Source organism: Pelophylax lessonae (assembly GCF_965119305.1).
Source record: "Pelophylax lessonae genome assembly, chromosome: 11".
Taxonomy (NCBI): Eukaryota; Metazoa; Chordata; class Amphibia; order Anura; family Ranidae; genus Pelophylax; species Pelophylax lessonae.
Genome location: NC_138778.1, coordinates 33506375 through 33533064, shown reverse-complemented (window position 1 = coordinate 33533064; position 26690 = coordinate 33506375). Strand labels below are relative to the sequence as shown.

At 45.2% G+C, this 26690-nt stretch overlaps 1 protein-coding gene across 2 annotated transcripts in view; it reads right to left on the bottom strand.

The window, feature by feature from the left end:
- LOC309567592 (protein MTSS 1-like) overlaps positions 1-26690 on the bottom strand; it is a 233830-nt gene that overhangs the window by 41283 nt on the left and 165857 nt on the right. For both annotated transcript variants that reach the window (XM_082272986.1, XM_082272987.1), the window contains exons 6-9: positions 20624-20698; positions 6556-6713; positions 5388-5495; positions 2596-2693 (exon numbers count right to left, since the gene is read on the bottom strand). In XM_082272986.1, the coding sequence (XP_082129112.1) occupies positions 2596-2693; positions 5388-5495; positions 6556-6713; positions 20624-20698 (439 nt within the window). The remainder of the gene's footprint in view (positions 1-2595; positions 2694-5387; positions 5496-6555; positions 6714-20623; positions 20699-26690) is intronic.

Below are 26690 nucleotides of genomic sequence, written 5' to 3'. Positions count from 1 at the left end.
GCAATTTACAGCACACTCTGATTTTGGTAGCATTATAATTTTTGAGGAATGCAAGTTCCTTGCTAAAGAACATTATTTTTTAAGTTTTCATGGGTAAATTTCCACTTTAAAGAAGAGAAAGGTGGATTTGATTAACCGTCAGCACAGTACTTTTAACTTCTAAGCTGAAGCAAGTCGTAGTAATTGACAGACAAGACTTTTTTTGTCCCAAACAACTGAGATTTTAGCCTATTATTTTCCCTTCAACAACAGAGCAAGCAATGAACAACTACCAACAAGTCTGGAACAAGTAAAGTCTTTTCAATGTTATCATCTGTGAGGTTCCTGGAATCATTCATGGGAAGGACTTGTTGGCCGAGTCATGGAAACATTCCCTGCAGGTGCTTACCATTTAAAGGATCAGAAAACTGAAAAACGGTTCCCTTACTAATAAAAAGCTATTTATAACATTGGCAAACGTAAATGTAAAAGTTTCTTAGGAAGTCAGATATCCAACACTAAGGCCCCTTTCACACAGTCCGCATTCCGTTGCGGACCGTGCTCTGCTCAGTGGGGATCGATCCGCCGATCACCGCTGAGCCAGCGGATGACAGCTCCGGCGGAGAGGGAGGTGTCAGAGCCCCGCTGCTCTATGGGGAATCGGATGAGAGCGGACCGCCTTTCCGCTCTCATCCGATCCGATCCCCAGGACGGATGGAAAATAAGGTTTGCATCCCTCCGGATTTCACGGACAGGATCGGATGCGGATGGCAGCGGGTGTCAGCGGACATGTCACCGCTGACATCCGCTGCTCCATAGGGCTGGGGCATCCGATCAGATCCGCCAAAAAAACTGACAGGCGGATCTGATCGGAACACTTGTGTGAATATGAGAACCATGGTAGGAAAGCAGAGTTCTCAAATCTCCTATGCAGAAAGGACTTCCGGACTTGCGGTGACTGCACGGGTTGCGGTGGTCCCGGCTAGCGTTCCACCGAGACCGGAAGTGACGTAAGCTTTAAACCTGAGCAGGAAATTGCGTCAACGTGTTTCGCCCTCCTCCTCCAGGGCATTAAAGCTTACGTCACTTCCGGTCTCGGTGGAACTCTACCCGGGACAAGCGCAACCCGTGCAGTCACTGCAAGTCCGGAAGTCCTTTCTGCATAGGAGATTGTATCTTCACTGAAGGCTTGTTATCACTCCTGAAATGTGAGTTTTTTCTGCATTTTTTCCCTCCTATGGTCCCACATTCTTTGGCTTATTGAGGAAAGTTGGGATATTGGAGTCCACAAGACTAGTCTCACAGGAAAAGAAAAGACCCACACCGGACTAAGTGCGTTTGATCCACATGCAATATTGCGAAGGGGTCCTGGCAGTCTGGTAAGAGGAATTATCCACGGGGAGTGGACCCCCTCACCATTGCACCTTATCTTTTTGGCACGGATTGTCACCAGTTTGTACAATACAGAGCACTTAAGCACATTGCACCTTCACTGGCTACTTGCTTAAGGACTTTTTTGGGACTTTTTTGGAACTTTATTTATTCATATTTAAATTATTTATGCACCATTGTATGGTATATTGATTTGCCTTCTATCACGCATATGTATTTGCACTTGATTTCACAGCACTGTATGATTCAGATTAGGATGAATTATTTAATTTATTAATTTACTATTCATTTATTTGCAATATTGCACAGTTTTCACCCACCTACACAAGAATTTTGGCACCAGTCACTTTATACATTCCAATTTGCGCTGTGTGTCCTTTTTTGTCATCCTCCAATTCTGCAGCGGTATGCAGAACATCGGTGCAGTGTGTGGGGAACAGAGCAGTCTTTAGAAATTTTGAGGTCCCTTACACAGCTTTAGGCCCGGGCCCCCCTTACATTAGAATCCCAAAGTCTCCCCTTACATCAGGGTACCCATAGCCCCCCTTACATCAGGGTCCCCATAGCCCCCACTTACATCAGGGTCCCTATAGTCCCTCTGGCCATGGCTGCGCCCTAGTCAGCAGTGCGCCCTTGGTGGCTGTCTAGTTTGTCTAGCGTTAGCGCCGGCCCTGATAGCTGTCTGCCCATACCTTCCTTATGGGCAAACCATTCCTGAAGTGGAGGAAGAATCAATTAGGAAGATGCTCACTAGCGCCCTCCCAGTTCATTGAGTGCTATAAGCTGTCTGCTACGGTAGAGACGGGACTTGTAGTTCAATCATTCACAGAACTCTGTGAATGAATGAGCACTGCACAGCCACACTGTTTTTAACATGTGACAGCGAGTGCAGGGAGAGGATCCCTGGATGGTGAGAGGTTGACTGCTCCAAATAAATGTTACACTATAAATATTGATGTAATATGTACCATGCTACAAAGTGTGAACTTATCCTTATTGTGCTGATCTAAGAACAACAAAATGTATAAACTACAAAAGAAAAATGTAACGCTGCACATTTCAGAGAGAGAAAAAAAAAACACAAAATCTTGAATTTAATAATAGATCAACTGTGGGTGTGAGTATCTCTACATTCAAGAAGAGACTGGAAGCTGAAAAGTCAGTCATTCGCCCCCTGGCTAGGCACCCCCCCCCCCCTCGTAGCAGGCAGCCGCTGTAGAATACCTGTTGGTGCTGGCCTTTCGTGATAAGGTTCCACTTGGAGAGGCGGGTGGAGTCTGGTAAATGAAATTGTAATCGGAGTTCTTCAGATCGTGTATCACCTGTTAAAGCACAAAATGAAAGAGGAGCGGATCATTTCTCACGAAATCTCAGAGCAGGAGGCTGCTCAGCCAGTACAGTGTGGGCAGATGTTGCCAAGCTATTGGACCTCAGTATATTAATGTACACACAGAACACACATCTTATTTTTATTTTTTTACTTTTATATAACAGGATTGTTTTAAAAGGAAGAGGACAGCTGTTTGTGTGTGTATATATATATATATATATATATATATATATATATATGGCTTTTTTCTCAGAAAATAGGTACAGGAACTCAACCACGACCCCCCCACACACACACACACACAAACACACGCACGCACCCTCCAAACCGCATCAAATAGTGGGTGTGGTCAAATTTCACTAACAGTGGGAGGGTCTCAAGGGGTATTTAATAGCAGGAGTGCATTATGTACAGAGTGCAGAGTTTGGGAGAGGTTACACACAGAGTGCAGAGTTTGGGAGAGGTTACACACAGAGTGCAGAGTTTGGGAGAGGTTACACACAGAGTGCAGAGTTTGGGAGAGGTTACACACAGAGTGCAGAGTTTGGGAGAGGTTACACACAGAGTGCAGAGTCTGGGAGAGGTTACACACAGAGTGCAGAGTCTGGGAGAGGTTACACACAGAGTGCAGAGTTTGGGAGAGGTTACACACAGAGTGCAGAGTTTGGGAGAGGTTACACACAGGGTGCAGAGCTTAGCCTTCATCCACAGCTGTTTACCTCTGCATCCTTCAGCTCTGACCTCTGCATGCAACCACCCCCCCCCCCCCCTTCTCACCTCCTTAAAAGCTCCACTATCTTCTACATATCATACGTTTGTTGCTGTATTAAGCTGAAGCATCAATCTCTTGTACCTCCTCACACACTGTAGTAGGCTTTGCCTCTTTCCCTTTTAGGGAGATCATCCAGTGGGGGTGTTGGCATCTGCACTGCACCCCAGGAACCTGCACCTCTCTTGTCCCCATCCTGAACTCAGCTGTTGGGAGACAAGCTGTCACTTGTAATATATATATATATATATATATATATATATATATATAATTTCTTTTTTTTTTTTTTTTAAGTTAATATATTTACCAAGAATTTGTACCATGATCATGGGTATCTTATGTGTGTGAAATATTTTCTTTTAAAGACTTGCAGATTTCACACGGTTAGGAAGCAGATCAGAGGAAGGAAGCGAGATGGAGTTCACTCTCCAACAATACAAAGCAGACCTCTGCATGCTCCCTGGACATTACATCCGCCAAAGTAATCACCATGATTGCACCTCCACTGCAGTTCTTACTAAATGCAGATCTGATTAAGAACATCCAGATTTAAACAGACCTGGTTTGCAAAGACTGAATCTTTGGCAGAGTAAAAGCTAATAAATTGACTTATCAAGGAAAAGCAAGCACCTCAAGGTACCTTTAAATCCATACAAGGCCTGTTCTATAGGCCCTGAAGCCCACATTTCTGTGTATTCAAGGCATTTCTAAAACAGAGTTCAGTCATTCAGCCCAGCATGTCCATCAAATGCAAGCAGGGCCATAGATAAGGGAGTACCACCAGTCGTCCTGTACGGGGCCCTGGTCAGCAGAGGGGCCCAGGCAGCAGAGTGAATCCGATATGGGCAGGCAGGGTGATTGGTAAAGGAGAGGACAATTACTGGTACCAATCCCCTGTGTTGCGCTCTCAGACTGCAGACTGTCATGCTGTACCGCTGACACTTGCTGCAGACTGTCATCCTGTACCACTGACACCTGCTGCAGACTGTCATCCTGTACCGCTGACACCTGCTGCAGACTGTCATCCTGTACCGCTGACACCTGCAGCAGACTGTCATCCTGTACCGCTGACACCGGCTGCAGACTGTCATCCTGTACCACTGACACCTGCTGCAGACTGTCATCCTGTACCGCTGACACCTGCTGCAGACTGTCATCCTGTACCGCTGACACCTGCTGCAGACTGTCATCCTGTACCGCTGACACCTGCTGCAGACTGTCATCCTGTACCGCTGACACCTGCTGCAGACTGTCATCCTGTACCGCTGACACCTGCTGCAGACTGTCATCCTGTACCACTGACACCTGCTGCAGACTGTTACCCTGTACCGCTGACACGTGCTGCAGACTGTCATCCTGTACCGCTGACAAGTGCTGCAGACTGTCATCCTGTACAACTGACAAGTGCTGCAGACTGTCATCCTGTACCGCTGACACTTGCAGCAGACTGTCACCCTGTGCCGCTGACACTTGCTGCAGACTGTCATCCTGTGCTGCTGACACCTGCTGCAGACTGTCATCCCGTTTCCCGCTGACACCTGCTGCAGACTGTCATCCTGTACCGCTGACACCTGCTGCAGACTGTCATCCTGTACCGCTGACACTTGCTGCAGACTGTCATCCTGTGCCGCTGACACTTGCTGCAGACTGTCATCCTGTGCCACTGACACCTGCTGCAGACTGTCATCCTGTTTCCCGCTGACACCTGCTGCAGACTGTCATCCTGTACGGCTGACACCTGCTGCAGACTGTCATCCTGTACCGCTGACACCTGCTGCAGACTGTCATCCTGTGTCGCTGACACTTGGTCCCGTTACTTGCGGTGACATAAAAAGATAAGTTTTGGCTGGAGCTGCATTGTAACCAGACTGGCTAGAAGATCCCTTTTCCTGAATGTTGAATTTAGAGAATACATACCTGTTCACTCAATGGAGGCAGTTTATTTGGTTCAGCTGTCAGACTTGTCAGGTCTTCTAGGATGGTTTGTAAATGAGTAATTTCTCCCAGCATCCCAATTTCTTCATCCTATTTAAGTACAGGAGAGGTTAAAGCTGAACTCCGGGCAAAAAAAAAAGTCTTCTTGCAGTGGGGGATTAATTAAATAATTTAGCCACACATTTATACTTTTTTTTATAGCTGAAGAAGGATGACATAATCATAGAAACAAGTAGAGGTGCACCGAATGGAAATTTAGGTGCCGAAACCAAAAATGTAGGATTCACCTGGTCGAAAGGCGAAAAGAACAGCTTTTTAAAATAAATATATATTTTTATATATAATTATATTCGACTTTTTAATTATTATCATGAATTTAAATGAATACAAATTTTTTGTTGGCCATTATTGGCACCTTTAGCGCAAGAAAAGCTAAAGAAAAATGTATCCCTTTAAATTCTATGTATGTCTTTACACTGGTCCGTTGCGCTTCCATTGTGGTCCAGCTGCTGCATTTTTGGTCAGTTAAAAAAAAAAAAAAAAAAAAAAAAACATCAAAAATGCACTTCCCGGTTTAATTGCAGTGAAAAAGTAGCTAGAACGCATCCATATTGCACCCGTGATACATTTCTGCTGCGCTTTTTAAGTAACGTGACCTATGTAAAACACATCATAAGCACAGTAAAATCGCAGCAAAATCGAATGAGTTCCCGGTGCCATTGTCAGCATCTTTTCTCCTATTGCCAAAATGCCGATAATACTATTTTCGGCTGATATGTTTTGACTGCCAAAATGTCAGTGCATCTCTAGAGACAGGGCACCCTTCACCAAATCATGCCCAGTAACCAAGGGGGCCAAACTGAATGTTAGGCTATTTTCTCTTCAGGTTGAAGATCTTCCATACAGTGAATCAGGAAAATACCACATTATGGCCAACAGATGGAGCTGTCGATCATAGGAAACAAAGTATTTATTATGATTGTCAGCACTATCTAGTGGCCATACCAATGTGAAATTGTCTAGATTCACTCTATTCTGCAGAAAAGAAAAACATTCAACCTGAAGACAAAACAGCGAAATAAAGTTTTTAATATAAATGCACCCCTGAAGAGTTCTCCATTAAATTAGAAAAAGTCACCAGACAACTTACTAGGACGGGCTTTAGGAAAGACACGAACATACAGAAGCGGCCTCGTTCCTCTACCAGTGCTCTGGACACGGCTTTCTTCTCGGTTTCTTCCAGAAGTACGTACTTATCAGTCATATCCTGCAGAGCGCTGTCCAGCTGCAGACGCACATCGTCTTTACCTGTGTGACAACAGAAGAGCATTACAGACCAACAATGAAGGAAGATTCAGCCACTGACACTCATAATACACAAGGCTGCACAGAGCATGCAAAAGCAGGCAATTCGTATTTTTCAAAAGGCTAGAGGAGCAATGGTGCCTCTGGGTCTCCCTCTGGAAAGATTTCCATAAAAAGATATCCAAGAAGAAAAATGTAATATATTGCAGTTTACCAGCCCTTCGATGAAGTGGCTGCATTCATTTTCTAATTTAGACTAAGAACATTTTCAGTAAGTACAGAAAAATACCAGAAATACAGGGTCCATGTACTTTTCAGTGAGCTTAACTGAAAAGAAAACCAATTTTCTCTTCATTCTATAAACTACTAATCTCCCTGACCCCCTACGTCCCTGGTACCCAACACCCAGCCCAGGGGCTACTGGACCAGTCATATTGCATAGTGGAACGGAGCAATGGAATGCTCTGTGTTCCAGCACTGAAAGAAAGACTCTACTGTGTACAAGTAAATTCCTGTCCTGGAGAGGGCAAGAAAGCGGCGCAGGAGCGTGTGATGAGTAAGTGATCAACAGTCGGGAGGGGATAACACTCTCACGGTCATGACCATCAGTGCAGCAGGGGGATGGGGAAGATTTAATACTTTCATTACCCTAACCATCAATACAGGGGATGGTTAATGTCTTTACTGCCATGATCACCATGTGGAGAGGGGTTATTACTGCCATGCTCACCAATACGGGGGAGGGGGGGAGATTAGGGGACTTACACTCTCACTGCCAGGACCACCAGTGCCGCAGGGGGATGGGGAAGGTTTAATACTTTCATTGCCTTAACCATCAATACGGGGGGATGGTTAATGCTTTCACTGCCATGATCACCATGCAGAGGGGGTTATTACTGTCATGCTTACCGATACGGGGAGGAGATTAGGGGACTTCATACTTTCACTGCCATGATCACCCAATATAGAGAGCATAGAGTTTTCACTTGCCACAACCCACAATGGGGAGTGGGGTTGGGGAGTTAACTTTCACTGCCATGACCACCAATGCGGGGGGAATTAACTGCCACTAACCATCAATGCAGGGTGGGTTGAGTTGAGTTAAATTTCACTTCCACTGACCACCAAAGCAGAGTGCAAGGGGTTAAATTTAACTGCCACTGACCACCAATGAAGAGGGAAGGTTGGGGTGGGTTAACTTTCACTGCCACTGACCATCAATATGTGTTCATGTTAATAGTACTGACACCAATGCTGGGGGTTATTAATACTGCCACCACTGCCGGGGGGCTATTATTATTGCTGCCACCACTGTTGGGGGCTATTATTACTGCCACCACTGATGGGGGCTATTATTATTGCTGCCACCACTGCTGGGGGCTATTATTATTGCTGCCACCACTGCTGGGGGTGGTTCTTAGTGCCACCACCGTTGGGGGTGGTTCTTAGTGCCACCACCGTTGGGGGTGGTTCTTAGTGCCACCACCGTTGGGGGTGGTTCTTAGTGCCACCACCGTTGGGGGTGGTTCTTAGTGCCACCACTGTTGGGGGTTCTTACTGCCACCACTGTTGGGGGTATTGAAATCTTTGGGAATTGAGGTGCAAAAATGTGCTGTTATTGTGTGGCTCTTTGGAAGTGTCAGGGGCCACACTTAAGACCCTGTATAATTTTTCAGTTCACTACAACTGCTCTATGTATTGTAAAAGATGAGAGGAAGTCATGTGAAGCCCAACCATGGTTCCCTCCATAGATCCAGAGATACAGAAGAGTGGTGAATGTTGTCATCCAGGGACAGGAAGTATGTTATTTGCAGGATTACCAGGTAAAGAAAAAAAAAATGAAAGCAGGCAACACATCTAAAGACTGGTAAGCTGCAATACAATACATTTTTGTTTCAGGGTTTAGATATACTTTACCAGTGTGGATGCTTGTGATGTTTGAGCAACCAATCAGAATCCAGCTTTCTTTATTCAGCTTGCTGCATTCTGACTGTTTGCTGCTTCCCCTCGTGCGCTCATAAATCCCTGGAATTATTCTGGAAAAGTCACTTGTGGCAGCTAAAGAATCCGAAAGGAACAAATGGCTGGAATGACAAACCCCGGCATAGCCCTGACACAGCGGATACGCAGCAGTTGTTGTTCTGTCAGGTGTTTCAGCAATCACTACCCAACAAAAGGCCAGACAGCCTGAGCCAACCAAAGGAAAAACATTTACTAATTAAAAACATTTGGAATACTAGAAGTCAGAATGTGTTTGCCACACTGCGTTCAAAATGTAGTGCAGTTGGGATCTGCAGGGGGTGTCAATGGTAATGACACCCAAAAATGCAGGTTGCAAAGGCAGTGTGTTTGCCTGCATCGGATCTGTACTGTGCTTCTGTACCATGTGATCCGGTTGCAGTGCATTTTTTTAATGTAGAGCATGCACTCCTTTTGCTTGCAGTGCGATTTAGCTCATTTAAAATGAATAGGCTAAAATCGCACCGCACTACATGTGAATCACACTCAAGGACATGCAACGCTCTCCTGTGCGGTTCCCAGTGTGAACCAGCCCTAAAAGAAAATGCAGTTCTGTATTTCTCATACATACAACACAAAGTACAGTATCTGCACTTATCAGCTTTTAAAAGGAAGAAAGCTGGTTCCTCTTCCTAGTTGGAGTTAAGTATTTTCCTGATGTAATAAGGTAGGAGCAGTGGGATGGACCCTTTTTTTCAAGGTTGATTCTGGCATGCTTTACCACCAAATAAGGTGAGCGACAAGACAAAGCTGCCAGCTCAGGCACCCTGTGTGCGGAAGTAATCGCCACCAAGAAGGCTACCTTCTGGAACAATGTAAGCAGGGGAATCTTGCAAATATTTTCAAAAGGCAGTTTCTGAAGAACACAGGCGGAGCCAAGTGGCGAACCCCCTGAACAAGGAATGCATAGCCAAAGGAAGTTGAAAGAAAATCGCCAAGGCCGAAACCTGGCCCTTGATGGTTCCCAAGGCCAGTTGCTGTTCCACACCACTTTGGAGGAACGCCAAAATTTCGAGCGACTGAAAAGGAATGGGGAGAAACCCCCAGAGACTCACACCACGCAATGTACGACTTCCAGACGCGATGGTAAATCTTTCGAGAAGTAGATTTCCTAGCTTTCAAAAGCGTGGGACTCACCGAGTCAGACAACCCCCTATCCTTCAGCACCTGGCTTTCAACAGCCAAGCTGTTAAAGCCCGTGTCTGTAAAGTAGGATGGGAAATTGGCCCTTGGGCCAACAGATCTTCCCAGAGAGGGAATCGCTAAGAGTCATCGGTGACCAACCATTCTAGGTCGGCGTACCAAGACCGGCAATGCCAGTCTGGGGCCACAAAGATGACCGGAATTAATTTGGCCTTCGATCCTTCACAAAGTCCCGGCAGAAGTTTGAGAGGGGGAAAGACGTATATCAGACGGAAATGCCTCCAAGGAGCCACCAGTGCGTCTGTGGCATTGGCTAGAGGATCCGGACACCTTGCCATGAATCTCTGCACCTTCCTGTTGAGACGAGAGGCCAAAAGATCCACCTTGGGATTTCCCCACTGAAGACGCAGCTGATGAAACACCTCCGAATGAAGTGACCATTCTTCTTGGTCCAAGGCCTGTCGACTGAGGTAATCTGCCTGCCAATTTTCCACCCCTGGAATATGCACAGCCGAGTAAGCTGGAGCGAAACTTTCCACCCAACTTAGAAAGCCAGCTACCTCACGAGCTGCTAGGACACTTTCTGTGCCCCTTGATTGACATATTCCACGGCCGTGGCATTGTCCAATTGAATCCGTACCGGACATCCCTGAAGACGAACAGTCCAATAGGCCAGACGCCCGATCCAGTACATTAATCGTTAGGTAGCCTGGACTCCTCCAGAGTCAAAACACGCTGGGCACAGTCCATGCCCAAAACACCTCCCCACCCGTACAGGCTGGCATTCATGGTGATAACCATCCAGTACAGGGGAAGGAAGGATTTTCCCTGTCGAAGAGCCAGACAGTGAAGCCACCAAATCAGGGACACTCTCATACCCCGGCTCAACAGGATCAGATTGTCCAGAGACTGTGGATTCTTCTCCAACTTGGCACGAATCTCCCTTTGCAGAGGTCTCATATGGAACTGTGCAAACTGAACCGCCTCGAAGGTAGACACCATCAGGCCCAGCACCCGCATGCAAATTCAGAGAGACGACCGACTGCTGGACAACATGGCATCCTGCAGCTTCTGGAACTTGTCCAGCGGGAGAAACACCCTGGCTGAGGCCCAGTCCAGAGTCAGACCCAGATAGTCCCAACTTGGTGAACGGAACCAGAGCAGATTTCTGAAAACTCAGAGTCCATTCGAACTCCTGCAGACTCCGCACAGTGATGTCCAGATGGTCCTGTAGAGCAGTCAGAGACTCCGCTCGTAGAAGAAGATCGTCCAGGTACCCCAGCACTGCAATCCCCCGCTGTCGCAACAATGCTAACACCGGGGCCAACACTTTTGTGAACACCCGAGGCAAGACCAAATGGTAACGCCACAAATTGATAATGCTCCTCGCCTATGGCAAAGCGAAGAAAACGCTGATGCTTGACATATATTGGGATATGAAGGTAAGTGTCCTTGATATCGATAGAGGCCAGAAGATCCCCTTGATGAAGGGATGCCACTACCGTGCGAATGGATTCTGTCTGGAATATTTGTACCCGCACAAAGAGGTTCAAGGCCTTAAGGTCCAGGATTGGATGAACTTTGCCTTCCTTCCTGGGAACAGTAAAATAGGTTTGAATAAAACCCCTGAAAGTGTTCCGATTCTGGAACCGGTACAATGACCCCTTGACTTCCTATTTGGAGTATCAGGGGATTCCTAAAATCTGACTTGTATTTTAGGGCAGACTTCTGGGAAAATTGGTGAGCCAATCACACAAGCAGGCAATGATGTTTCTGGGGTGTGGTCAGTATACATTCTGTGTACAGAACACCTCCAGGTAGCCATATTGCATTGCATTTTACAGAAAATCGCAGCGCCGAAGATTGAAAAGGAAAGGTCATTTTTAATAACATTCAATTACAATATGACTTGAGTCGCAATTGTATATGCTATTTTATTTATTTTTTGTCATTTCTTTTCCTCACAAAATTGGGGTTACCCTTTTAAAATCATCAAGCAGTGTCCCTCAATGGATGACAAACATTTAACTGCTTGTTTTTAACTGGGTTTTAAAAACTTTTTTCAGTAACTGTATAGTTACTTCTTACCGCAACACATTTTTTTCCACGCCAAATTGTGCTCTACTTCGTACCACAATAAAAAAATATATGGCAGAGAATCCTAGATTTGCAAATTACTTACCAAACAACTGAAAACTGAGAAGAAGAAACTAAGAATAGGAACAGACATCGTGTATCTTCATTTTGTAATGTCAGTATTTGGAAAGTCTATAAAAGTCGTCTCTTCCCAGCAAGCCAGCATAAATATTTGTCACAAAATGAAAACTCGCAATGTTTTTCTATTACACAGCCTTTGGCCATTAGCAACCGCTGGAAATTCTGAATGTGACAGGCTTGTCTGGAGTTGCTGAGATTTGGGGAAAGTTAATTAAACGCTTAAAGGGAACACACGCTAACATACACCCACGTGCAGGACAGGAATGATAATCACTGCCTTTAGAGGAGACTCTTTAGTTAGAAGGTTTAGGAACAAGTTAAAGTGGAACTTAACCCTGAATCTAAAAACCTGCGAGCAGGAAGGATTTTATTCTAGAAGAGGCATGCTAAAATGCTTCTGCAATCAAAGTCTTCTTACCTTTCTCCAAGATGCTTTTGAATGTACCCTGAGGTGCAGAAGCATGCTTTGGTGCTGGTACTGCTTGAGCAGGAGTTACGCCATCCCAGGCAATCAAGATGGCGGAGGACCTCAAATCCGAAAGAAGCCAAGCAGTTACGTCATTCTAGCCAGTCAAGAGGACAGAGCACCTCAAACGTAGAAGAAGTCAGGCAGTTATGTCATCCTGGCCATTCAGAATGTCTGAAGACTTGGAATCCAGCAGAAGCCTGGGAGTTGTATCATCATAGCCAGTAAAGATGGCTGAGGACCCCAAACATGAAATAAGCTGGAGCGTTATGTCATTGCAGCCAGTCAAGATGGTCAGGGGACCCAAAATGTGGAAGAGGCCAGGCAGTTAAGTCATCCCAGCCAATTAGAATGTTTGAAGACTCTAAATCCGAAAGAAGCTTGGGAGTTATATAATTTTAGCCAATTAAGATTGCTAAGGACGCCAAATGTGGAAGAAGCAAGAGAGTTATCTCATCCTGTTCAATCAAGACAGCGGAGGAACCCAAACCTGGAAGAAGCTGGGGGTGTTCCATCATTTCAGCCAGTCAAGATGGCCTGAGGACTCCAAACTTGGAAGAAGCCAGTGAGTTACGTCATTCCAGCCTAACATGATGTCCAAAGACCCTGAATCCAGAAGTTTCTGGAGTTATATCACTGCAGTCAATCAAGATGGCTGAGGACCCCCAAAAGCCAGGGAGTTCTGTCATCCCAACCAATTAGGATATCTGAAGACCCTGAAGAAGCCTAGGCGTTTTATCATTCCAGCCAATCAAAATGGCGAAGGACCCCAAATGTGGAAGAAGTCAGGGAGGTAGGTTAACCCAGCTATTTGAGACAATAGAAGACCCCAAACCCAGGAGAAGCTGGGCAGTTATATCATCCCAGCCAATCAGAATTGTGGAGGACCCCAAACCAATAAGAAGCCAGAGAGAAGATGTCGGCTTTGAGAGCTTGTGGATGTCACATTGCTGGGAGGTATGAGAATATTGAAGGATTGGTTTCTACTCAAGATCACCTTTCCTACCTAGCAAGACTAATTTATTTTTCTAGGGGCCGAAATACTTCTAAGCAGCCTGCATTCAAAGGGACCCAGGATGGGGGTTGGGTTTAGGTTGTAGGGTGTTAATTCACCTTTTAATTTTTTTCTGAAAAGGTGAACATGCTTTTTAGGACCGGTTCACACTGATGCGATGCGGGAAATGCACAGGAATTACTGTGTTTCCTGTAGCGCACAACCTAGCAATCGCACTGTGTTCATGCAATCTGCTGCAGGTGACAATTAAAAGTTAGCATGCATCGCGTGGACGCAGTTCGATTTGAGCCACACAATATGATGGGCTCAAATCACACTGCACAGAATCGCATGGGATTTGCACAGAAATGTGGTGTGGTTCCTGTGCGAATGACATGCGATGTGACACTGTGAACCAGGGCTTAACAACATACAAAGTTGGAAAGAGCAATTGAATGCAAGTGTGTGTGTGTGTGGTGTGTGTGTGTGTGTGGTGTGTGTGTGTGGTGTGTGTGGTGTGTGTGTGTGGTGTGTGGTGTGTGGTGTGTGTGGTGTGTGTGTGTGGTGTGTGTGGTTGGTGTGTGTGTGTGTGTGTGTGTGGTGTGTGTGTGTGTGTGGTGTGTGTGTGTGTGTGTGTGTGTGTGTGTGTGTTATAAATCATAACGACCACTCAGTTATAGGTTGGGCAGAAGATTATTCTACATAAAACAGTTTTCTGTAAATATAAAATGCAAACTCATTTATGCAAACTTGAGCATTATTTACAGAACAATCCGGAAAATTGTGGAACTCATGCCCACAGATCTTTATGCAGATTAACAATCCTGCTTAATCATTCGGGAAGGCTCGCCTATAAATTCACCGTATATTTTATAAACCAGAAAAAAAGCAAACAGCCAGCGACAGCTTTGTTTTGGATTAAGCGTTCAGCATCGAATCATTCAAAAAACTGGGTTACTTAAAACTGGACTTCAAGCAAATAAAAGCCAAATCTGCCTTTCAAACCTCGGAAGAACCATAGAAATAATTTTTTGGTCTCAGGGAACTACCAATAAAATTACTTCATCAGGGGTCAGTGGGAAAAGTGTCCCTTACACCGGTAATCAATAGGAAGAATACCCCCCTTATTTGGGAGATCAGTAGGAAGAGTGCTCCCCTTACAAAGGGATCAGTAGGAAGAATGCCCCCCTTATACTGCTAATCAGTAGCAAGAATGTCCCCTTACATTGGGGTTCAATAGGAACAATGCCCCCCTTACATGGGAGATCAGTAGGAAGAAGGCGCCCCCTCTTACATGGGGGTTCAGAAGGAAGAATGCTCCCTTTACTTGGGGGTTCCGTAGGAAGAACGCCACCCTTAATGGGGGTTCAGTAGGAAGAACACCCCCTTACATGGGGGTTACGTAGGAAGAACGCCCATGTTACATGGGGTAACAGTAGGAAGAATGTCCCCCTTACTTTGAAGATAAGTAAGAACAATGCACCCCCCCTTACATGGGGGATCAGTAGAAAGAATGCCTTTGAGAATCCCCCAAATATAATGAGAAGCGTGCCTACATATGATGGATCTATAACCGTAGAAAGTTTGACTTATGACTTTATTCTGTTTGGGCTCGTTTTCCTGCACACCACCACTGTGATGACTCAGTCTGTAATATACAGTGTCTTGGCTGTGTGTGGACAAGGATGATTCCATACGTAGGATAGCCTGTTGGGGGAGAGCCCATCATCCCCCCTTCCTTGTAGAGTTTTCGGAGATTGGGAAGTGATTATTTGCGGTCTGACATATCGGCATTGCCAGACGTCCTGGGATAACAGCTGTATTAGCTGCACGGGAATTCTGTGCTCTGTGAACTGCAGGGATTGCTCCGGCTTTAACCCTTTCAAATAAGTCATCACATTTTCCGGAAATTCTGTTATTTTTAACACGATTCCCAACAAAATTCCCAAGGGAAACCCACCGATTTTCTCATGCAGGACAGTAAAGCTACAGCGCCAAATGCTTCAGACAAATATTTAAATGATAACTTCCCTTCCACTGTGAATAATGTAGAGGGATCTTCGCGCTGCAAGAGCTACTATACAGTCCCGTCACTGGCCATGGGGAGGGGGCAGGCTGCATCTAGTTGACCCACAAGAAAGAAAGAGAACACCCACCTAGTGCAATTGTACTAAAACCATATCATTTTTTAAAATAAAAAATAAGTATCATACTGACATATTTACAATAAAATAAAAGCGTGTCACATTGTAAAACATGAAAGTCCATTGCGTGGTACTGCAATGTTCAGTCCATAGTTCATCAAATTATAGGACAGGAGATGAAGATCCAATAGGCTGATGCGTTTCAAGGTTTAACCTCTTCCTCAGAGCCACTGCATCTAATGGACTCCCTCCTACTTCCTGTTAGAGGGTGGCTACATTTGCTCTCTATGGTCCCACTGTATGTGCACCCTCTCTTTCGAACTCCCGAGATGGGACACTTTGGAGCTGCAGAACCAAGTACTTTTATAACCCTCTAAATCACGTGTCAAACACAAGGCCGCCAGGCCATTTCACGTGGCCCTGGCACCGTTCCTGCAGCTGCAGCACCCCCCCCCTAATTTTCGCCCCCCAACTTCTTTCAGCAGTCGGCAGCAGAGAGGAGGACTGAACACCCTCTATAGATCCTGCGTCTCTCTGTGCAACTGCAGCACCCCCTCGTCTCAGCATTCAGCTGACTCCAGCCCTCCTCCAAACCCTATACTTTCTGCTTCCCACCTCCGTCCCCAGAATATTTGCGGCAGCACAAGGTAAGAGGGTGCATTGTGATGTCTTACAGATACAACCGGCCCTTTTAGAGCAACCATAATACTGATGCACCCTGTAATGAAAATGAGTTTGACACCCCTGCTCTAAATGTTTTCTTTGCCCATTTGGAGTAGTCACCACTAATGAGTTTGGACACTGGTTGTTCAGTACTGTACTAACTTACTTTTTAAATGTAAAAGTTTGTTCTGTGAAGGCTGCTATTGCTGAAGATATGGACACTGGTGATCAGTACGAAGAATGCTCAAATTACATTGGTGATCAGTAAGAGGAATGCCCACATGACATTGGTGATCAGAAGAATGCTCCCCTTACACTGGTGATCAGTAGGAAAAATGCCCCCTAACATTGGTGATCAGAAGGAAGAATGCCCACATTACATTGGTGATCAGTAGGAAGAATGCTCCCCTTACACTGGCGATCAGTAGAATGCCTCCCTTACATTGGTGATCAGAAGGAAGAACCCCCCCCCCCCTTACATTGGTCATCAGAATAAATCCCCCCTTACAGTGGTGATCAGAAGGAAGAACACCCCCCACGCAGTGATGATCAGAAGGAAGAATGCCCCCCTTACATTGGTGATCAGAAGGAAGAATGCCCCACCTTACAGTGGTGATCAGAAGGAAGAATGCCCCACCTTACAGTGGTGATCAGAAGGAAGAATGCCCCCCTTACATTGGTGATCAGAAGGAAGAATGCCCCACCTTACAGTGGTGATCAGAAGGAAGAATGCCCCACCTTACAGTGGTGATCAGAAGGAAGAATGCCCCCCTTACATTGGTGATCAGAAGGAAGAATGCCCCCCTTACATTGGTGATCAGAAGGAAGAATGCCCCACCTTACAGTGGTGATCAGAAGGAAGAACAACCCCCAGACAGAAGGAAGAATGCCCCCCTTACATAGGTGGCTTGGGTGTAACTTTTTTTTTACTTTTTTTGTTTTCCATCATTTCCCTCATTCTCCTATGTGATGATTTTTTGGCGACAGGTTCTCTTTAATGAGACATCTACGGTCTAAAAGTCCCTGCACGTCTCCTCTGTGCTCCACTGAATGTAATGCAATGCACATCGCACTGCATTACATTCTTTCCCAGCCTTGATGGCCGGGAAAACTGAACAGGGACCCGGAAGTGGCGTCACGCGTCAATTCTGAGTCAACAACTAGAAAGGGAGGAGAGTGGACATGTGTCTGCTTTCCTTCCTCCCCTCTTCCTGGTGGCACCTGCCATGCCGGTCCTGGGCCTGCAGATGTGCAAGGGGAGCCCCGGGATATATAGCAGGGGGGCTTGCGTGGTGTATGGGGAGCATTCGCATGGCACCCCAGGCTCCAGCACGAAACTTCTGGTCACCCTGGCGGTTTGTCGAGCCTTGCTCTTAGGAACGTCCTAGAAGTTTTCCAGTCAGGCGTCATAAGGTATATAAAACGGCCAACACCTATAGCAAGGGAATTATGCTGTTTTATGCAAACTACGGTTTATTAGTCACTCAGGCTCGATCACTGGGGATCCCCATGATCAAGCGCCAGGGGGCAGAGCGAAACGCGTTGGTGGTTGTCTCTATTACCACTATAGGAATCCGTGGATGTGCGGCACCAGGGATAGTTCCGCTCTTCCTTCCAGTTGTTTTATGCAAAGTAGCATTAGGTCAGTTGAAATAAAAAAGAAAGGAAAATACAGTGCTGTGGCTCATATCACACTGCAGTGACCTCATCCAACATGGCTACCACTCCGTCCCTTCATAGTTATCCCACAGACCTGGGCCATGTGTCAATATGCAGGGCAGAGTAAACAGGCAGAGCATTCAGGAAAATGGAAACCTTCAGAGCGCGCGCAGCAACGCTAACAATGTGGTTTTTAGAGACTCAGGCTGGATGGTGGTTTAATCGTTTCTTTTTCCAGGGAGAAACACATTCATCTCTATGTATGTACTAAAGAAGATCTTTGTGTTCAGAAACTGGCCAGGCCAGCGATGCCAAGAAAAATTTGTGCCAGCGACAAAACCCCCTTTCAAAAAAGAAAACCCGTGAGGTAATTTCTTTACATGGCTCTGGAAACTCGCGTCTGCTCGCCAAACAGACACAAAAAAATGAGGGCTGACCAGAGCCCAGGCCGAGGCACTGACACAAACCATTAAGGCGACTTAAATCCGGATCATTGGTCCATCGCTTCTCCACTGATGGCTAGCTAAACACTGCCAGTTCAGATCTTAAGTAGCTGTCAAAGGCGTTCTCTGCTACCATAGCAACCTGGACAAACTGCAGACCGGCTCGCCAATCCTACAAACCGTGACAAGATTTCAGCAGGATTATCCTGCAGCAAAATATTGTAAATCTCTTTTTTGTCTTTAAAATTGAACTAAAGGCAAAACTTTTCTTCCCATTTTCCCTAAGATGAGTTTCAGACGCCTTCAGAAAAAATTAAAAGTCAGCAGCTACAAATCCTGTAGCTCCCGACTCCTAATATTAGGACACTTACTTGTCCAGGGATCCCGCTGTGTCTTCACCAGACCCTATTTTTCCAATAGACTCTCAGGTGCTGCTGCCGCCATCTCAGGTAAGGGAAACCTGCAGTGAAGCCTCGGGGCTTCACAGCCAGTTGCCTACTGCAGGCTGTGCTGTGTGAATGTCCCTGGCGGCAGGAGGAAGGAGGAGAGGGGCCGAACATCCAGATGACTTTGCTGCAGCAAAGTCAGACAGAAGTAGGGGTGGGTACCTGTCAAAAACCAGGTACGCGCTTGCCCCCCCAAAGATGCCAAAAGTGGCAGCGGAGGGGAGCCGTAAGCAAATAAGCCGAACTTCCCCTTATGGGTAGAGCTCCGCTTTATAACAGCTGTCAGGTTTTTGTTGTGTCATGTGTGCCCCATCGAGGGGATTTCCCTTCACTTCCTGCTCCATAAGACAGGAAGTGAGAGGAAATCCCTCAAAAGTGAAGGAATCCCTGGTTGTCACCAGAGCCAAGTGTCCCCATTGGAAGATTTCCCCTGTTTCTGTTCTGCTTGCACCCCAGGGATTTTCAGCCCGATGCTGCATCTGACCCCCACCGTCTCTAAAGGGCCATACACACTATAAGATTTTCTGAAGACTTTTTCCTTCAGATTTACCTTTTCTATGTAGTGCAAGGGCCTGCCAGATTGAATACAAATTGAAAGTGTTTAGGTTTGACCTCATATATGGGTGTATGGCCCATAAGACTGAGAACTGAGAGATCAAACACCACTGATTGCTCAGTTCTTGGTCTCCAGTGAGCAGAGAGCAGTGTCTGTGCTGTTCCTCCACTGGGCTGTGGAGGTTGGAGCGGCTGGCTCAGGCTCTCAGCAGCACACGAAGAGGCTAAGCAAGCTGTCAGCTAAATGAGCTTTGGCCCTACTTTTAGGGGTGAGTTATTATTCCCATTGTAGATCTTCATGTACAATATCTGGATTAATACATACTACATTTATTCCAAAAGATAAGAAAAAAAGTAAATCCAGCCACAGACAATCACAGATCAAAATTAAGCCGTAACAAAACAGTTTCACAAATTGCAGCACTAATCCGTGGAGTCCTCCTTGGCAATGCTCATCATTTATGAACAGGACAGCACCAGGTGATAACTGCAGGGACCAAAGGGATTTAATCCACAGATCTGCTAAAGTTGGCTGCAGTGGCCACCCTTGGAAGACGTCTGACACTTCCACTGCAAAGTTGGAACAGGCGATTGTACGAAGGGATCACCACTTCTAGAACGTGGACACTGGAAGTTTGCTTCTCTTCATCACTAGAAAAGTCGGCCCACCACCGTTTCCTGCCTTTCCTATTTCCTATGTCAGACTTCCTTCCCCACAAAACAAATTCATCAATCTGTGTGTATACTAAAAGCAGGAAGTGCTCATTGTGCATTACAACCCGAGGAATGGAGATCAGATGGAATCCTAGACTCTGCCAACAGATCTAAGAAACGATGCATTGGACAATCACAACACACTTCATTACAATGACACGTGACAGAACAGAAATAGTGCAGAGCAAATATACAGGCATGGGCACGACAGCTGCAAAAACAATCAACTGCTACAAAGCCACTAAAAATGTACCTCCTGGCTTATGTAAAAATTGAGCTTGCTAACCCATATGGTCAAATATGTTCAAGTTTCACAAAGATGTCCACCTTGGTCCTTCCCCAAAGATGTGCATCCTAGGCCTGGACCAGAAAACATGGAGAACACGACACATGGAAGGAAGCAGAATACGGAACAGCTGGTATCATTATCCAACAGAAATGGAATATTACCTTTCTTTACTTTCTTCTGTAACTTTATTGTGTCGGAAGATTTCTTCTTAATCTCGGCCCGGGCCTTTTTGTACTCTGGAAGCAGACACAGAACAGAGGGAAGTAAGACATACTGGAAAGCAATTGAGAACATTGTAGAATTGGATACAAAATTTAAAGCGTAACTCCACTTTTGTTGAGAAAAAAACATTCCCCTCTGGGTGATCTCTGTACATTGCAGGGATTTTAACAAACTTTGTTGCAGATTCCTACCTTTTGTTATTCTAAAGAAATCCCTGTTTGTTCCTCGGTGCTGAGTGGGTCAAATGGGAGTGGTTTCATAATTATCTGTCAGCTGTGGCAGCTGCAGGGCTCTAATGAGGAAACCTGCTGGGCCTGCATCCCTTTAGACGTGTTCCTATTAGGAGTATCTCACCAAAAATGACATTTTTGTTGCAGGGGATGCATGAAATCTGACTTGTATCTTAGGCAGACTTCTGGGAAAATTGGTGAGCCAATCACACAAGCAGGAAATTATGTGTCTGGGGTGTGGTCAGTATACATTCTGTGTACAGAACACCTCCAGGTAGCCATATTGCATTGCATTTTCAGAAAATTACAACAGCTGCAGATTGAAAAGGAAAGGTCATTTTTAAAAACCTTCGATTACATGATGTGTGTCGCAATTGTATACACTTTATTTTTTTTTCTTTGCGGATTTTCTTTTCCCCTGTGAAAGTGGAGTTACCCTAAGTGTCCATTCTTGTCAGGCACTGTCACGGTCCATTGACTGGTACAGGAACCGTTCTAATAGGAGCGACACAAGTCGCTCCGACTTAGAAAAAGGGTCCTGTACTACTTCGGGGCGACCTGGAGCGACTTGCATAGACATTAATTTCGTGCAAGTCGTGCCTAATTCGCGGTGCACGCGACATCACAGGTCGCCCCCGAAGTCGAGCCGCTGCAGTCGGAACCGGCACTTCAAATAGTTTTTCCAACCACAGGAACTCATCTTAGAATAAGTATCCGTTTTCTCTGCTCACGGCAACCAATTTTTGTTTTACATTGGAAGCACACTACAATGAGCTGCTCGGAGCAAAGCTGATCTCCTGCGATTTGATGCAACAAATTCAGCTCACTTTCCACAATGAAGCTAGCGTTGAGAAAAGTGGCCATGTGAAAAGAATTCCTCCCTGACCTCCCACTATTGTTTGCATTATTCTCTCTATACAAAGTAAAAAAAAGAACCTTTGTTCTGAAATATACCAGTCAAAGCGGCATGGTCTTAAAAGCTCTTTAAAGGAAAAGTCTACCTTTTGCAAAAATGTAATAAATGCATCCACATTAATATTATAAAAAAAACTGATATATATTATATTATATTTTTGCATTAATGCCTGCAGAGCACTGCAACTGTGGTCAGTGCACCTCGAGCACAATGCATGGTCTCTTCCTCCAGACCGAGGTTTGTACGAAGGTACGGACCTTCTATTATGGGGCTGGAAGTAAACAAAGGACTACAACTGCACCAAAATCACATCATTTGTGCCCCATTGACATCTAGCAACCCCTCTGCCATGGTAGCAGATGGAACGTGGACTAGCAACACTCAGGTTTGCATTAGGGCTCATGTACATGGCCATAGTGTAAATTCTGGCTCATTTCCCTGCAAAGAAGCCCAGGGGTGCTGTATATAGCCGCCTATAGAAATGAATGGCTGTGTATGGCTATATGGATGTGTAAACAAGTACTTGTGTAAAACATGTGTATGTATAAGTATATATACACACATATGACTTTGGATGCAAATACTAGAGTTGTGCGCTCGCACGCATGTTCACACGGGTACTTGTGCATGCATGTACTGACTACACCATACTTGTAGGCTCCCTGATGGGGAAATACGCTGGAATTTACACAATTTGGCCAAATACAGCCATGTGCATGAGCCCTTAAGTGGTGGCAGATCAAAAAAGTCATCTATCTATAGCCAGCTCAAGACTGGTCACAACTCTGAGTAATAAGAATGGTGTATACCTTGGAAACTTGTATTCAAAAATTCCTTAAACTTTTTTTTTTTTTTTAGATAAAATGTTTTAGTGTAGTCTGTGCTGTATGAACATGATCTTTCACAGAGACTGTAGAGGAGAACTGACCTCTGTGCTAGTTTGGCTAAGGGCCACATGCAAATCATGTTTTAACCAGCTGCTGGTTAATGTTCAAATGTACCTGCTGACCTCTTGCGTTCTTACTTTTATGTTCTTAAAACATAATTTGGTTTGGGTGGTCAATATGGGTGCCCACAAAAAGGGCAGGCAGACATGCCAGCACAAAACAAACTCAAAATTAAAGGGTGCTGCAGGGTGTCGCATAAATATGCAGGTTCGGGCAAATTGAGAGATTGGGGAGGTGGCTGGATGCTACCAGCAACACCTATCACGGGAGAAACCACAATGATTGGACAATGAATGTTTAGACTGCATGAGATGAATAGAATCAGTTGTGCCACTCCTTAAAAAAAAAAAAAAATGGGCTTTGCAAAAAAAAAAAAAAACCCAAAAAAGCCCTATCATACTCGTCTAGGTGGGTGCAGTATCGATCCGATGCTGCATCTGTCCCCCACCAGCTCTGCAGTAAGAACTAAGCGACCAAACACTGCTGATCGCTCAGTCTCCCCATGCCCCACCTCGCTCTGAGCAGAGTCATGACTGTCAGTCACCAGCTCTCTGATGTGCCCTTCCAGGCGCTCACTGGCACGTTGGGCTGTGGAGGGGGTGGGAGGCACTGACTCAGGCTCTCGGCGAATCACTGAGAGGCTGAGTCAGGTTCCGGTCCAGGCTTCTGGGAGGATCCAGACAATATAGTCGGGAACTTTTCAGAGCCTACATTGGCTCTGTGATGCCAGCCAACAGCGTGCTTTAGCGTGCATTAGTGGGGTCCAGCTGACAACTGCAGGGATTAGAGAAATTTCAAAAAATGTATGTAGTTTTCCTTGGAAAAGCCAATTCGTTCCAATATCTAACATTAATAGCCAACAGAATTTTGAAGTACTCCTGAGCGACATTCGTCAAGTCATCGAATGTATTTAGTATTTTTAAACAATGTTTGTATGAATGCTCAAACAAATGTGCAAACCTCTACTAGTGTATGGACAGCCTTGACCAATCAGCTGTGTCCACGTTCCAGGGTGCCTGGTAATAGGTGTGCTCAGCAATAAACCAACAGCCAGGGTCAACAGGTAATAAAAGTGTTAGAGGGAAGATTATCCAAAGGGATGCAGATGGTCCTTGCTAGACTTAATACACCCACAGCTAAAGGTGATACATTGCTCAACCTTCAGCCGATTGCTGCAAACAAGACCAAAATTCAAGCAGTGTTTGGCCCTGCTGGCATTGCTCTGTTTAACAAAAGTTGATTGCTCAATCTATTTGTGTTGAAGGAGCATTTCTGAAAATGATCAGCCAAACAGCACCCGTATCCAATCAGATGCAGGTACTGCTCGGATATTCTGACAGCATCAGCTGTCAAAGTACAATAGCCCGGGGGGGGTCGTGCATCCATCTGTGCTGAACGAAAGAAATCTGTGTGTTTGAATGTCAGCCTCCCTTATGAAGGTTCCTTGACAGCTCAAAAAAAAAAAAAAAAAAAAAAAAAATGAAATGGTTATATCTGCAAAAATGTTTGAATTACTTGGATACAGTAAAGGATCCGTTGTGTTTTAAGTGTTCTCCTCTTTTAATATCTACAGGAAAAGGGAGACAAGGCAGGAGTGGGGTGAAGGGTATAAGTGCTTGGCAATGCATTTACATAAGTGGATCGCAGTCACAGAAACACGCTTGTAAGATCTATTTATGCGTGTGACTCCCCTCCCTCCACCCAAAATATGTAGGTGGAGCACTCAACACCATTACTGTTATTCAATTTTTTTTATACCACCTACATAATACCCAGCACTTTATAGAGAACACTGCACTAATAACGTTCTTCAACACGGGGTTCAAATCGAAAACTCCCATTACAACCCCTTTAGAATCAATTTCGCTAAAAGCCAGATAACTTATCTGTATGTTTTTGGCAGTAAAATGGAGCATCCACAGGAAGCAGACACAAATACATGAAAAGCATACAAACTCAGATTGTATACCTGAACCCAGGAGAGAAATAAACGCTGCTAGCTGAGCCACTACTGCTAACTTCTGAGCCACAGTAGTGCCCATTCAGGTTTCTCGTTCTTTGCCAGCCTCCCCAAGAAAGACCCATTTACTTCCCCCCCCCCCCCCACTTACCTTTTCTTTAAAAAGGGGGAAATCCTCTTCTTTCCTCATTTGACATGATCACAGAGATCTTTGCTCCTTGGGGCCAGAAGATGGGATCCTGCAGTCGATGTAGTGCACCCTATTGGAGACCAGTCCTAAAGTGACTGCCAGGGAAGGAAGAGGGTTATCAGCAATGACAATGCTGATAACCCCTTCTAAGCATAGGTAAGGCTTGGTTCACACTGCTGCTACCTGAAAGTCATGCGACTTAGTCTTGCGACTTGAGTACTACTTGATGCGACTTTGAACCAACTTTCAGCGAATGCCTGGGTAACCTTCCTCTAATGTCGGATCTAAATCACATCAATATAGAAGATCATCCGACTTGTAGACGACTTCTATTAAAATCTATGGGCACATGTCAGCTAGAAGTTGCCTTGAAGTAGTACAGGAACCTTTTCTAAAGTCAGAGCGACTTCAGTAGTGCCAAGACAGCCATCACTGCCTAACATGGGATTTCACACGTCAAATTGGGAGACCCCAAGTGGCGGTAGTGTGATCCCACTTGTGAGACCCCAAGTCGCGTGACGTGTGAAATACCATTTATTCAATGACAGCTGTCTTAATTAGCACTACTGAAGTCGCACCGACTTTAGAAAAAGGTTCCTGTACTACTTCAAGACGACTTCTATCCGACTTTTCTAATAGACATTAGTGGCGGTGGCCTCCAAGATGGATCCTCATCTTAATTGATGTGATTTGGATCCGACCTTACAGGAAAATTACCCAGGCATTCCCTGAAGTTGCTTCTTTCAGGTCGCAGCAGTGTAAACCGAGCCTAAGGTCAACTGGCAGATCAGGGTGACAACTCTGTAGTCAATTTACAGCAGGTGTTGTCATGTTGCTGGAAGAAAGGGGATGGCTGGTATTAAAATGTTATACTGCATTAAAATGACTTTAATTAATTTTTAATGCAGTATTCCTTATTTTAAAAGCAAAGACTGTTACATTTAGGGTATACCTTTAACACCAAAGTGGAGATCGAATTCTAGCTGGTGTTTTGCCATAGTCTACTTGGCTTTGTATTTTGTGCCTACTTCCTTTTGAAAACTAATAAAAACGATTGAAACAGAATTCTACCTGGAAACAAAACTTCCTCCACAATTCTCTGGGCAGTATGGTGGTTTAAGCTGGCCATAGATGGAACTAGGTTGGTCAGTTCAGCAGGGACTGGCCAAATTTTGACACATCTTTGGCTCTACCGGCTTGAAAGAGGAAAAACCTATTGATCAAATTTTTTTGAAGGGCTCTGTTAGAAAACTTTAATTCGCCAATCGTCTGCAGCATTGATCAGTGTATTCTGACAGCAGAGGAGTCCCAGCTGTCAGGATACAATAACACTGCAGAGAAATTTCTCCATCCACCTCGTTGTTTTCCATCAGCCGGCCAGCTGTTCCAAAAAAAAATAAAAAATATGTCTTGCAATGCTATTCCCTGGGTTCAAATTCCACCAGGAATGCTGCCTGCACTGATCCGGTATATTCTTTCCACATCTGAAATGTTTGTTTCTCCTACAATTCCACACAACACACTAATAGGTTATCAGTCTGCAAACTGACCCTGAAATGTGTATACAGTATGTGGAGGGGATACTGGCCTGTATGCACCTTCGGATGGGGGGGAAGGATTACATGTACACTGTAAAGTGCTAATGATCAGTGTAATAGCAGCAGCTTTCACAACAGTTGCCCACTTCCACAGGAATTGGTCAGGTTGCCCAAGCTGGACCAATGTTAACCACTTAAGCCCCGGAAAATTGTACCCCCTTCCTG